Genomic DNA, 15,413 nt, shown 5'->3' with positions numbered 1-15,413 from the left:
CAGAATTAGAGTCCAAACAGCTGATAAAAAACATCACAATAATCCACAAGACAATTTTAGTCCATCAATTAACATCTTGTGAAGCTAAAAGTTGTGTGTTTGTAAGTAAAAAAGGGGGAAGTCGTGGCCTAATGGTTAGAGAGTCGGACTCGTAACCCAAAGGTTGCGGGTTCGAGTCTCGTACCGGCAGGGATTGTAGGTGGGGGGAGTGAATGTACAGCGCTTTCTTCCACCTTCAATACCACGACTGAGGTGTCCTTGAGCAAGGCACCGAACCCCCAACTGCTCCCTGGGCGCCGCAGCAAAAAAAATGGCTGCCCACTGCTCTGGGTGTGTGTTCACGGTGTGTGTGTGTTCATTGCTGTGTGTGTGCGCACTTAGGATGGGATAAATGCAGAGCACTAATTCCGAGTATGGGTCACCATACTTGGCCACATGTCACGTCACTTTAGAAATATGTGACCGAAATGAACACGACGGACACAGTGGTGCTTACCAATACACAATAATACACCAAAAGTTTGGTTCTAACAATAGCAATACCATGGTTTTGTTTGGATGCGTTTTTGTTACTTTTTTATAATTGTATTTAGGTTTAATTTATTTTTTTATTTTAGTTTGTATGTATTTCCATTTGGAAAGTTTAGTGCTTCAACTTTCAACATTTCCAATTTTTTAGTTCAAGTTTTTCATCTAATATTAAAATTGTATTTTATTTCAGCTTTATTTCAAATAATAAGAATGCAGTAATACTTTTAATGATGAATACCCTGCTGGGTAATACACAAAAAAGGGTTTTTATGATATGACACAGTATAATTGTGTTTTGTGTGTGTGTGTATCCATGTAAAACCTTATTTTCTGCTCTCTAGCAGTATCTGGGTCATTGGCTGTGTATTTGGAAATGGTGCTGCCCACTTTGAGGTTCTCATGAATCATGATCTATTTATCTGTAGGCTCAAAGACAGGCGGCTCGTTTACATCCTGCACTGTGATGGTGACGGTGGCAGTGGAGATGGCCAAAGGAATAGCAAAAGGAACCTCGTTCTTGACCACCCCCAGCAGAGAGAAACTGTTGGTCTGCTCGAAGTCCAGACCCTAAAAATATATGGACAAAAGCATTTTTAATTTTCTGAGGAAAATGTGAGTGCTCATGAAAAAAAAAAAAAAACTCACTGTACTAGACAAAAAGTCTGGGGTCTGCAAGATTTTTTAATATTTTTGAAAGAAGTTTCTTATGCTCAGCACAGCTGCATTTTTATGAGCAGAAATACAGTAGAAACAGTAATAGTGTGAAATATCATTACATCTAGTATTTCAATTACTGTTTACTATTAGAATATATTCCTGTGATGGCAAAGCTGAATTTTTTTAATAATCTTTCAGAAATCATTGTAATATGCTGATTTGTTCCTGATTTGACAAATGCAAATCGAATAAACAAATATGTGCTGTAAAGCTTTTGAGCTACAGTACAGTGGTTACAAAAGTGGTTTTATAAGAAAATACTATTTCAGTTTTTCTACTTTAAAATTTCATGTTTACTTCAATGTGTTACTTGCGGTTTTTTTGTAATTACTTGTGAAATTTTCAAGCAATTTCTAAGTGAAAATTGTTTCTGCACCAATTTTATCAGTGTAGCAAGAAATACAGTATAAACAGTAATAGTGTGAAATATCATTACTTCTAGTATTTAAATCACTGTTTACTAATCAATCTGGTGTTTTGAGTGGACTGTGACTTAAACTGAAAAACCACTGATTGGTCATTGGGTTCAAGAAATCAATAGATATGTCTCTGATTTGCTACATTCCTCAACGCTGCTCTAAATAGAAAACATTGACGCTCTCTAGTGCGCAAACACAAATACACACAATTCACTTCCATTCTTTCCGGGGGACAAAATGTATACACTATTAATGAAACAAGACTAAATTTGTACTAGACGTGTGAAATTAATGTGGAAAAAAAATACTTACAATTTAGCTAATGTGGAGTAATGTGAAGTAAAATAGTCCACATCTGACACATTGAATTAGTGGTTATGTGAAATATCATTTCCACCTTTAATCAGCACAGGCCTGGTTTCAGAATCAAATCAGTGCTTCTGAAATTAGTAAGGCATGCACATCTATTTCGACATATATCTATTGCTGTGGTTATCATTACTGTCAATCATTACAACTTTGAGAGCAAACCCCACATTTATACGCAGGTGTCTTTGCAGTGTGGCCACTGGTCCACTTAGCAGCATGAAAAAAGTTTTTATTCAAATTCTGAATGTATTATATGTAGCGCAAAGAGCACTCCCTTTATAATTGCTGAAAATCTGTCACTCAGTTCACTGCAATCTCACACAGTTCCATTATAATCAATGAAGCTCTCAACACAACACAATCAATCAAAGTGCCTACGCTTTGTTATAATGAAAGTAGCTTGCAAAACTCAGGATTGAACAAAAAAGTCTGGTATTTTGAGTGGACTGTGACTTAAACTGAAAAACCACTGATTGGTCATTGGGTTCAAGAAATCAATAGATATGTCTCTGATTTGCTACATTCCTCAACGTTGCTCTAAATAGAAAACATTGACGCTCACTAGAGTGCAAGCACAAATACACACAATTCACTTCCATTCTTTCCAGGGGAAAAACTTTATACACTATTAATGAAACAAGACTAAATTTGTACTAGACGTGTGAAATTAATGTGAAAAAAAATACTTAGAGTCATATGGAGTCATATGCTTTGCTAGACATACCTGACACGAATCTGGCCAAAATTTAAAATGGAAGATTTGGCTCCCTTTCATTTCATGAGTTGGAATATGAATCGGAATTTGAATTGAAAAAAAAAAAAAAAAATTACTTTTTTTAATATATTAATTTCAGATTATTTTAATTCTAGTTCAAATTAAATTTGGATTGTAATTCTGCATCCTGTTTGCTACCTCAATTCAAATTCAATTTAAGTTTAACTTTAAAAAGTTTATTTTTATTTCTGTTTTTTATTTAAGGTAATTTTAGTGCTTTAATTTAGTTGCCAAAGCAACATTTCTAATTCTGGTTTTAATTTTTATATTTTATTTCAGCTTTACTAGGTTTATATTAACAACAACAAATATTTTACCAATGTCCTTGCTACGTTTCTTACCATGTCTGCATTTGTGATCGGAGAAATGACAAACAACAAGCCCTACTCTACACTGCCCAAAAAACTCGCTGTAAATATAAAAAATATAAGATTTTTTTGGGTGAACTAACCCTTTAATCTCAGTCTTTATGTAAACAAACAAAGATTTAGTACCTCTCTGTCTAAAATGCCCATAGTGGCAAGGCCGATGACTCCACTGGCTGGGTCAATGTGAAACACCCCTCTGTTGGGTTCCTGTCTCACCAGCTTGTAACGCACAATGCCATTTGCAGTTTCTGGGTCATCAGTATATTTTGCCATCACTTGTATGATAGGCTCATCTGCAGTAGGAGCATAAAACATAGTATTTTACGCCATGTCAAACAATGTAAAGTCTGAAAAGGATAGAAGAATCTCCAGTCCTACTTTGTTTTGCCCTTTCTGGGACTTCACCCATAAAATGATCCTGGGTACACAAGGGTTTGTTGTCATTTTGGTCAATAACTTTGATGGTGAGTTTGACAGGGGTTTCAATGAAGCTTTGATCCTGTGCTGAAGCATGAGTTGTGAGCTGCACACAGACACGCATAATATACAGCATTTATCAACACAAAATACTTCTGTGAAGTTACAAGCAAACTCAAACTGTTTTAGCATGTTATGTTTAAAATCCAGGTTCTTAAAGAGGACTGCAGGTCACTCACAATGTATTCTTCAGTTTCCTCTCTGTCCAGGCTTTTGGTGACCCATAACTTGCCTGTATATTTGTCCACTGTGAAAAGACCCTTGGGTGGCTGACCTGCTCCAGCACCTGTGATTTTATAAATCATTCTCATGGATTCAGCAGCGGTGGACTTCATCTGTGGAGCAAAACATAAAAACAAAGATGAGAACTTAGCAATGTGAAAAGTTAAAACAAATAAGGAGCAAACAGGACAATGACATGCAAATTAAAAACAGGATAAAGCAAAAAGGACATATAGGAGTGAGATACACCTTCACAACTTCCTTTGGGAACGGGCCTTTATCATTTTCTGCAATGCTGACATGGGGTATCAACCAATCCCTCTTTCTTCTGATCATGCAAAAGTGGTTCTGATACTTCAAGAGTGGTTTTACAAGAAAATATTTCAGTCTTTCTACTTCAAAGTTTCATGTTTAATTCAGTGTTACTTGCGGTTTCTTTGTAATTATTTGTGAAATTAGAAAATTGTTTCTAGAGCATTTTTCCCCCCAGTTTAGTTAATGTGATGAACTACATCTGTGTTCAGAGAAACTGTCTTGAATCCACACACACACACACACACACAAAAAAAGACCATTTGGTTAAATGTAATTCAGTTGTTTGCAGATGCCACTTGATTTAGCAATGATTTTCATTTAAATTATGTAAATGTCCAAATACTTGTTGAGGCCACTATACATACAGTATTAGAAATAATCAGGAAATTCTGGAAACAGTTGTAAATATATTGGTGTAATTTAAGTACCTGCCCAAGTGCGCTGCTGTTTCTCTTGTCAAGCATGAAGGGTCCCTGTTGAATGGCTGCTAAATACTCTGGTATGATCTCTCCATGAATTGTTAAGATTATCTGTTAAAACATAGATGAAAAAAAAAACTGACCAAGTTTCAAATAATTAACGAAGTTGCATTCAATTCCTTTAGGTGAAGTAGGAACACAAAAATATTAATTCAGATGCATCAATTTTCTTTCTCCATTAAGTAATAAAATCTACAACCAGCATTCAGTAATTTAAACAATGACAATTCTGAAATAATTCATATAATTATATTGCAATTATGTAAGATCTATTGTCTGGACTCATTTGCTGACCAAAATACAGATGACAGTGTCATCTTCACATTAACATCTATAAAACAAAAAGATGAGAAAATGGCATTAAACAACACTTACCAGACACAAAACACAAGAGAAACTTCCATGAGTGAATCTCTTCATCTTCACAGCAATACTGAACAATAAAAAAAAGAGAGAAATATAGCCTGTTTTCTGTGTGTATTGTCTGCTACCTTTTCAGTTTCCTGCTTAAGCTGTACTGTAAAGTCTGATCTTAGTGTTTGGCATTAAACAACACTTACCAGACACAAAACACAAGAGAAACTTCCATGAGTGAATCTCTTCATCTTCACAGCAATACTGAACAATAAAAAAAGAGAGAAATATAGCCTGTTTTCTGTGTATTGTCTGCTACCTTTTCAGTTTCCTGCTTAAGCTGTACTGTAAAGTCTGATCTTAGTGTTTGTGTTTGCGCATTTGCATGTTTAAGGAAAGGTGCTGAAGGTAATACATCAGAGGACAATGAGATCACCAACAGATGATGGCATGTTTAAAAGCATAAAGTAACGCACATGAGAGTCATGCATGGAACATTCAATGTCAGCTGTAACAAACTACATACATAGATGTCATGCAAGTAGTTTTACAAAATAAAATATCATTATTATATATTATAATAAAATGCAGACTGTTTATAGTGCTTTGATGCAGCAACCCTTCGGGCACAAAAGTGCTATGTGAATGCTGTCATCACGGAAAAATGACTTCATGAGAATTGTTTTTGGGAGATGCTCTATATACTGTAAATAGGTTCACATAATATTCAACACTGGCAGCAGGACATCTGGTGAGTTTGCTAGTAATAATCCATAATTAAAGGGCTCGTTCATCCAAAAATGAAGATCGTCATCATTTACCCATCCTCATGTTGTGTCAAACCTGTATGCATTTTTTTTTTCTGTTGAATATAGAATATATTTTGAAGAATGTGGATAACCAAATAGCTGCTGGTAGCCATTGATTTCTATAGTATGAAAAAAAATACTATGAAAGCCAATGGCTACCAGCAACTGTTTGGTTACCGACATTCTTGAAAATATCTTCTTTTGTGTTCAACACAAAAAAGAAACACATACAATTTGGAATAATATGAGGATGGGTAAATGATGACAATTTTCATTTTGGGGTGAACTAACCCTAAAGCTAATTATCTGCCGAATGGTATAAATTTACTGGATAGAACTAATGATTGATTGCTTAAAGTAATTACTAACCAGCAACTTTGCACATTTAAGTTAAATTAAGTCTTGTAATAAATGTATTAACACAAACTATAAGATCCTCCACCAAGTGTAAAAGAAAAACAAACACTTCCAGCTTTAACAGCCATATTTATTTTATAGTACCTTTACCAGGATATTTCATATAATTTTATATCGTTTAACATTGTAATAGTATGAGACCCTTGGCAAAAACACATATGGGATAGACATGGCACAGAAAAGCTTCCTATCAGTTTCACAGTCCCTAGAGTGAGAACTCTTTCGCAAGACAAACAGATACAACCTGCTGAAGCTTCAAATAAACCTCAAAGAAGTCATAAGGTTGTACATCACTCTCTCTCCCCCTGCATGAATTATCATACGGCATTTTCAGACTGACAGCTCTGTAGTGTTATTCTTATACTTGCACATTCCAGATTTTAACCCAAGAACCCCAAACGACCATCAGATTAGGTATAAACTCAATCGTTTAGTTTATGTTGGTCAGACTGTCTCCTAAAAATATAATATACACCTCACTGGATATAATGCACGGCCAGGTACTCCCAAAAGCATTTTTGTAGTAAACAATCATCAATGTTTTTCAAAATCAAAACCTAAGGAGACATACTATGAAAATGAAAATGTCCTCCCAGAAAAATAAGATATACGATTCAGGACATACTTCATATATTGTACATTCAAATAAAAAACGATTCTCCCTTCTAGATGAAGACTGCAGTTTTACAGTCACATACATTTTTCCCCAGAGTAATTGATAAAGCAATAAACATAAAAAGCTTTAGTCGAAGGAAGACAAGTAGTGCTTCCCTACTAATGCAGTAAACTTAACTATACCATGTAATTAAGGACACTCTCATACATAAGCATAATCTGAAACAGATTATTGCATTAAAAATGTAAAGCATTTCAGTTGATCATTCAATCATAAGCAACTGTCTGAATAAGGCAGGAGGATAAATAAACATTCAGATAGGCACTTTGGAGACTTACCTCATGCATTCAAACCAGACTGCTCTTACTACATGGCTTACCTGAAAATTAATGGCAATGGCAAATCCATCTATCCTTACAGTGTGGTAAACCATTCTAAAATATAGCACAATCTATAAGATGTAATGACAGATCAGAAATCTCAACAAATAAGCCACTATAATGTATGCATCATACAAAGTAGTATGTATTTATGTAGATTTTGATGCACTATTATGTAAAACAGTTCTTTTTGGCTGCTTCTATTCTCAGAAGCTCTTCTTGTATTTTTTTTGTGCCACATATGATCTTCTCTGAGATCTCCTTTCTTAGTGTTACATGGTGAGGGTTCACATGTGTGTTGTGTTACAGGATACTCTCACGAGAGTTTCCGGTGTTAGAGGACGTGCTGGCCCTGTTATCGTTAGAGACAGGCTTCCTATTCCACGTTACAGAGTCCAGTAAGGTCTGATTCAATTTCTCCATCCAGTCAGACCTCTCCTCCCGTGTGTCTGCTGAAAACCAGCACCTGAACAACAAAAGATCATTTAGATTTGAATTAAAACCAATACTCTTATTGCAAACCGATACTAAATGTTAAAGTCATAATGAAACAGAAGTAGCAGATCCTTTCTTGCGTATTGTGGAATTTTGGCTGAACTCTTTCTTTTAGTAAATTCATGGATGCATTACTTCTTCAAGGTCTGGCTGTGTTCTTGCTGGAGGGTGTTAGTCTCTACTAATTCAAAGGTGTGGGGCCGTGCACAGCACTCTCGCTCCACAGGCCTGACACTGCAGAATCCAAAGAGAGAGAGACTGCCATCTGCTGGCTGGAAGAGAAGGAAATTATTATTTTTTTTAAACTTTAATGAGGAGGATACACATTTACACACATAATTACACAACCCCACCTTGTTGCCCATCTCATTCGGGTAGTTCCAGTAGAGCAGGTGTCCTCCTTCCAGAAGGAGGTAGAACCTCTGCCAAGCTCCAAAGCCACTCACATCCTCAAACATGGTCTACAAGAGGAGAAGGAAAGTTACAGCATGAATTTCACAAAAACACAGCACATTTCCTATAGACACACTTCATTAAGCACATAAAATGACAAAAGAATACATTAAAAACAAACTGAGATCATAGATGAAATTATCATTTAAATCATTTAAAATAAAGTACTAACGTAACCAGGGAGACCCTGTTGCAGCTCTACTATTCAACACATTGTATATTCTTGTGCCCTAAGCCATTCTCAAACTTGCATTCAAATGGATCAGACTGCAACTACGAAGACAAACTGCTAACGTCTTTCACATATCTGCTTTGCAAATATGTATTGGCAACTGTATTTTCAAATTTTTTGCTTATATACAAATTAGTCAAGGGACTACAGATATGGTAAGTGCCTTTTCCATGTGATAAAACAAGCTAAACAAAACATTGACCAGTGTCTGGAAATCATACACACCAACTCACCAAAAAGCCCTGATGCTGGACGCTGGCGTGGCCCTCACTGTGCAGCCGCAGATAGATGTGGCCCTCTAGAGGAGAGAGGAAGGGAACCTACACAATGTAACAAATAGGTTAGTCATGACACAGTAAAAAAACAACAACAGATGTGCATGTAAAAATGCAGCAATATTGTACACATTTTTAGTAATGGCTTATCACATTACAGTACAGCTTTAAGAAAAAAGGCTCTAAAACAGCCATCATTTCTGAATGGTTCAAATTTAAATTACTTCTCCATTTGTAGTAACACTCCAAAATGATAACATTCAAAGAAAATTAATTTGAACTAAATCTTAAACCGCATTTATTTTACAAAAATCTTTTGTAATATTATAAATGTCTTTACTATCACTTTTGATCAAGTCAATACATCTTTGCTGAATAAAAGTATTAAATTTCTTTAAATTACTTCAATTTATTAATAAAAATATAAATTTTTGTTACATTTTCTAGGTCTGGAAGTAAAATTCCATATCTCCATAATAAAATACAGAACATAAGGAGAATAAGAGAGGGTAATTGTGGGGATATTGGTTTAATTTATCCCAAAGCAAGTTATGAATGCCATAATCAAGACATTGTCATTTTATTGACCATTGCACAGGCCAGGGGATTCACGAATAGTAAAAAGATGAACAAAAGGCCCAGCAAACACACTAACACAGAAACTGTGCAAAGCCCACTAAACCAGAAGCAGAGACTATGCTGGAAAGAGTGACACCTTTTCCTGAAACTCATCTCCAAGGAGTCGCCTGATTTTGCCTTCAAATTTCATCTGAGTGGAGAGAAACAGGAGAGATGGACAGAAACCCAGTTACATGACCACAACCACACCAAAGTGCAAACACAACACAGAACAACCACTGATCTCCTGTTTAACCACTTAAGTGAAAATTAAGCGTGTAGAAGTGTATACAATATTTACTGATTTTAAAAAGAAAGAAAAAAACTGAGTGATCATGCAACAAGTGTTCAAAAAGGTGAGGACAGCAACACAGACACTCACTAATGTGAACAAAGTTTTACTGCATCAATACCTTGTCCAGAGGGAACTTGCTCTGTCCCAATGAATTCAGGGTAATCTTGTGAGAGCCCACTAATGTGAAGTTACTAGAGCGCTGGGCACTCAGACCAGGCAGAGTAGCAGCTATAACGGACGGGAAAGAAATATCAGTGGTGTCTGATACCACCAATCAACCAATGATTAAATGAGTAATTGATGAATACTCACAAGTCACACTCTGGTTAGATTTCTAGAAAAACAAAAATAAATATTTAAATGAGCTAAAGGTATGCTACCATTCAACAAATATAAAAACACACAATGTGCCCCATTAATGATTTTCTGAATTGTTTGTGAAAGTATTCTTATGTGACAATTCAAAAAGTGTGATTTTATGAACATCATAACAGAAAATACTGACATTTGTTTAGCTCATGTTTCATGAATGAAGCCCAATGATGGTAAGTAAACAGACGGTAGATACATACTGTGATGCTGTGGAGAATCTTCTTGGGTGTCACCTAGAAACACAAACATTTTGCAGCAACTGTGCATTGCCAAAAGTAATAAAACACTCTTTTTTTCTCAACGTAATGTGTGAAAGTGTACAAACCCTTGACTTTGTTGAGCTGCGGAACTGCTGAGCATTCATACTGCAGGTATTACTCCGAGTACTGGACTATAAAACAGTGGAATACATAATAACACCTAATTATGAACTAGAAAATGTAAGTTAAAGCTTAAAGAAAAAATATCTTATCTTTTAAATTAATGAAAACAAATATATTTGGTTGTGCACGAACTCTACCTACCAAACTGTAGACCTCAACATCAATCTCAAAACTGGAGCGAATGCTTTGTCTGTGGAAGGAAAAGATTCAAACCAGTGTAAATCACTAATGTTGTATTTAAAAACCTTCTCTTAAAGCACTGTGCAGTTTTAAACTCTGACATCAAAGAATCATTGTATGTAGCATGTGGACTCACAGTATAATAGAAGTAGGGAAAGTGATGGTGTCTCCATTTTGGGCATCAGCAGCTGTAGCCAAAGGCGTTGCCACAATATTACATGGGCCATAACGGATCAAAACGAAGAAGTAGTGCGTTGGACGGCCTTTATAGAGACAGCAGCCATAACAAACTGCGTAAGAACATTGACCTTGTGCAGTGAAGATTCATCTTCTGCCATTAATAAATACGAATTAATGCTCACCTGTGCGAGCAGAGCACACAAACTCCACCTTGAGGGGCAGCTGGATGCTGCTGATGCTGACTGTGCCTCTGCAGGGCTGCAGAGGTGCATTCTGGGAGTCTGGTTCATCAGACTCACCCTCTCTCAGCCTGCTAACCTCTGCCAGTAATGCTGCTCGCTTCTCACCTGCATTAAACAGACAAATGAGAGCCAAATCAGAACATGCGGTCTCAGTGATTTGCAGGTTCAAGTAGAGAAACGCACTGTTCACAAATGTTCCACTTACTGGAGACAAGCAGGAGTTTCTCAGCCTCGGCCTCCTGCTGGGAACCTTTCCCATGTTCCTCATCACTGCAACAGCTCAGAGCCTGCAGCGTCTGTGTGATGATTATCTGCAACTTGGCTGCCTCCTCGTTTAAAGCCTTAATGGACCAAATACAATCACCTGCATCAGATCTTGAACGCATGAAGTCTCCTAAAATACCCCAGTATAAGTTTCAAACCTTAATTCTCTCCTTGATGTTGATGGCCTTTTTTGAGCAGGTCTTCTCTTGAACCTGCTTCTGAACTCCAGGGGTCAAGCTCTGAGTAGAAGGGGGGTGGATCTTCCTTTGTGAGCGGTAGGCGTCAATGCTGTCAATCGTATGAAAAACAATTGGGTAAAGAGGTAAATATCAGTGGTTGACCAATATATAGAGCTGAGTGGCTCTTGATCGATATAATACTGACATGCACTACCATTCAAAAGATTGGTGTCATTTAATATATATTAAATATTAAATAAATTAACACTTTTATTTGGCAAGGATGCATTAAAATGTTCAAAAATGACAGTACAGACATTTAGAATGTTACAAAATTGTATTTCTAATTTAAAAAAATACTGTTATTTTGAACTTTCTACTCATCAAAGAATGCTGAGACAAATTACCAGAGATTCCACAAAAATATTTTCAACAATAAGAATAATTTCTGTTATAGTTTCTGTTTCTGCTACAATGGTTTCTGAAGGATCATGTAACACTGAAGACTAGAGTAATGATGCTGAAAATTCAACTTCACAGGAATAAATTACACCTTAATTGCAATAATATTTCTCAATATTACTGTTTTTACTGTATTTTTATTAAATAAATGGCTGATTTATTAGTCTATCACTAGTAAAAAAAAGAAATAAAAAAGCATGTACTACCAGTACTAAATACCAAGCTGTGCAAACACAGCGATACAGAATGACAAGGCTCTTGACAATTTATTATTGTTATTATTTAAGTGAGCACACCTGTATAAAGGTGGAACACTGTCAGCAGGACTAGCTGTCATTTCTTCAGGTGAGGGCGGTTGTACTGATGGCTCAGACACAGTAATTTCAATCTTCTGTAGAAACATTCAGAAACATACACTTATTGTCTTCTTAACCAACTGATACATTTATATCTATGTAATAAATTACACTTTTACACTGTAACTAAAAGGTGCATGTATCTGTATATTTGAACTTTCCATCTACACAAAGGGAAAATTCAGATGCAAAACACAGCCTAGCATTTAATTTCATATGAAAAGTGGCATAATTATGCTAAAAGGCATTTTGATGAAAATATTTTTGACAAGCACTTGGATTTCATTGGCAACATAATATTTAACCATATACACTGAACACACAAAGTCCTAATGCAATTTCTCCTATTTACTGGATGTCACCATATGAACAATTACAATCTCTAAAAATCAGACCAATACCAGTGGTGTGACAACAGCCTCCACAGATTTGCTGAGAGGAGAAATAATACAGCTGGGCGGCAGGGTTAGAAAGTCCTCATCACCCATGGTGCCACTCTCCTTCTCTTCCTTCATTTCTCCTTCACCATCGTCAATAGACTGTAGCTCCTTATCCGTTGAAGAACTGGCTTCAGGAGTTTCTTCACTCTCTTCACACATCTCACTCTGGTCAAGAGGATCCTCATTTAATGTGACTGTGACCGGTTCCTGTTTGTCTTTCTTTTCAGCTGTGTCCGATTCTGTTTTGTCTTCCTTTTCAGTCTCTGATGAATTGCTCTCATCTTTCTCCACCTCCTCTTCCTTATTTCCATCTTCACCTTCAGCTTCCTTGTCTGCATGCTGCAGGACGTCGTCAAACATCTTGTCAATTAGAGCGGAAGTGTTCAAAGTCCCAGGTTCTGTTACAGAAAAAAAATTTGATAAATATGGTACTTAAAGGGATAGTTCACCCAAAAAGGAAAATTCTGAAAATTCAACACAAATTAAGCTATTTGATGAAATCAGAGTGCTTTCTGACCCTCCATAGACAGCAAGGGTACTCCCACGGTCAAGGCACAGAAAGGTAGTAAGGACCTCGTTAAACTATCAGTGGTTCAACCGTAATTTTATGAAGCTATGAGAATACTTTGTGCGCAGAGGAAAACAAAAATAACAGTCCACCGCCATTATTGAGAGTACCACAACGCAGGAAGAAATCATTAAATAAGTCGTTATTTTTGTTTTTCTTTGTTGTGCACAAAAAATATTCTTGTAGCTTCATAAAATTACAGTTGAACCACTAATGAGACATGGACTATTTTAACGATGTCCTTACATCATTTCTGTGGCTTGACCATGGTAGTACCCTTGCTGTCTATGGAGGGTCAGAGATGGAGGGTCAGAAAGCTTCAAAAATATCAAGAATTTGTGTTCTGAAGATGACCTAAAGGTCTTACGGGTTTGGAATGATATGAGGGTGAGCATTTAATGACAGAATTTTCATTTTTGGGTGAACTATCCCTTTAAGTTAGATTCAAGAAATTTCAAGAAGCACATTTACTTGTAGATGTATAAAGTTCTTCATTGGGGAAACGGATGTCCACAGAACAAGGCGGTGTGGTGTTCAGGCTTCCATCAAATACCTTACTGTCAAGCTCACAGGAGCTGAATTCAGTTTCCTTTAGCTCATCCTGCAGAACAGACAAAAGCTGAAATTAGGCTGTGCCCTATATACACAAATAAAACCGCGTGAAAGACAAAAGACAGTTCTCCCCAAGTGAGTCTGTGCAAACAAATCACTATGCCCCAGTGAACCTCAAAACCAAGGGTGAGGAAGTATGACAAAAATAAAAGCCGAAAAGACAAATACACTTCAACAAATTGTCTCAAATACATGCTCACACTCCCGGGCTGTAATGGAGGCCACTGGAGTTTTCGATTTTTCCTGTAAACCCAGGGAGAGGATGTGGATGGAGATGCCCTCTGGGAAAATGGGGATTATTTACTTTTGAACTAAACTTCTAAATGCTCAAAAAAAATTAAAACAGACAAAAATGCACAGTAAGCAGACAAACTTGATTGGCTCACCTCAGTGAGGGACGAGTCAGACAGACTCCTCTTCAACCACATGTTTTCTGCCACTGGCTGAACCTTCAATTGACGCAACTCATTCTCACGTGCCTGCATTTGAGACAGTTAATGAGACAAGATTTAGTAACAAAACATATCCTTCTCTTAGAGATTTGTTTCAGAAACAGGAAAAAAGGTCAGATGGGTGGGACAGATCTACCTGGCGAATACGGGAGGCCTCTTTACTGCTGGGTGTCACTGCAGTGTTCAGCTGCTTTTGAATGCCATGCACAAAGCTGGAGAGATTGCGTGTGCAGGGGGTGGAGCTACTGGGGCTGTTCAGTGGCGTTGGAGCTTTGAAGCGCTGCAGGCGAGAGCTAAACTCTCCCTCACCTACCATAAATATACACATTCAGCTTGCCGCAATTCAAGACTTAATAAAGAATGCAGTGAAAGAAGTAGCAGTTGTGAAGTGTGAAGCCTATGTGGAAGACAATTCTCACCTATGTGACATATCTGCGAGGACATGCTGACGGTGCAACCCTCGGACCCGGGGTCAGACAGGCAGCGCTGGACTAACCCAGTCCCACCTGATCACACAGAAACAAGACTATTCATTCCTAAACTCTGGATATATAATTACACTACATAAACATGCTTAAAAGAAAATGCTCTCTCCACCCTTAGACAATAAAATGTAAAAGTGCAATATGAAAGAATGAACAGTGGTTAATAAATAACAAGATTTTATATTCTAATTTACATATTAGGAAAAGTGCATATTGTAGATGATTTAATAGTTTTTTCATAAGTTTCAGTCTTTTTGCATTTCCCTTAAATAGCCATGCAATGGGACAAATTACATTTTAAAAGTACAAATATTTCATGTAGCCTCCACGCAAAATACAAAATGCATAATAATAATAAGAAGAATAGCATTACACTACAAGATTATACAAAAACATAGTTCTAAAGTGTTAGAACTATGTGTTATTAACATATATATTTAATATGCTTACATTGTTTGTTACATATGTTTAATGGTATATGTAATAGGCTTGCTATAACAAATAGGCATAACTAACATATTTCCATGTGCAGTGACAACAAATATGACTGTGGTTGCTTGTTTTTTTATGCTGCTCCGAAATATTAAAGGGGTCATATGATGCGATTTCATTTTTTCCTTTC

The 15,413-nt window shown here is 36.6% G+C and overlaps 1 protein-coding gene and 1 pseudogene across 1 annotated transcript; both read right to left on the bottom strand.

The window, feature by feature from the left end:
* The window catches only part of LOC107733259 (cadherin-3-like), an 8,961-nt pseudogene extending 3,700 nt beyond the window's left edge, over positions 1 to 5,261 (bottom strand).
* Positions 5,262 to 6,431: 1,170 nt separating this feature from the next.
* On the bottom strand, positions 6,432 to 14,812 carry LOC107733258 (actin-binding protein anillin-like; the record flags this gene model as incomplete). Its single annotated transcript, XM_016544829.1, has 21 exons — positions 6,432 to 7,714; positions 7,879 to 8,015; positions 8,097 to 8,204; positions 8,662 to 8,748; positions 9,419 to 9,472; positions 9,735 to 9,844; positions 9,929 to 9,950; positions 10,189 to 10,221; positions 10,314 to 10,379; positions 10,513 to 10,561; positions 10,688 to 10,814; positions 10,914 to 11,078; positions 11,179 to 11,314; positions 11,396 to 11,525; positions 12,175 to 12,269; positions 12,636 to 13,072; positions 13,714 to 13,843; positions 14,055 to 14,135; positions 14,241 to 14,333; positions 14,443 to 14,615; positions 14,726 to 14,812. Coding segments are annotated over 21 exons (2,483 nt in total), but the record flags the coding sequence as incomplete, so codon positions are not given.
* Between the last annotated feature and the right edge of the window lie 601 nt (positions 14,813 to 15,413).

This window comes from Sinocyclocheilus rhinocerous, unplaced genomic scaffold (assembly GCF_001515625.1).
Source record: "Sinocyclocheilus rhinocerous isolate Xijiao unplaced genomic scaffold, SAMN03320098_v1.1 scaffold1782, whole genome shotgun sequence".
Classification (NCBI taxonomy): domain Eukaryota; kingdom Metazoa; phylum Chordata; class Actinopteri; order Cypriniformes; family Cyprinidae; genus Sinocyclocheilus; species Sinocyclocheilus rhinocerous.
Note: the sequence above shows the minus strand (reverse complement) of the source record. Positions and strands in the feature narration are given on the sequence as shown.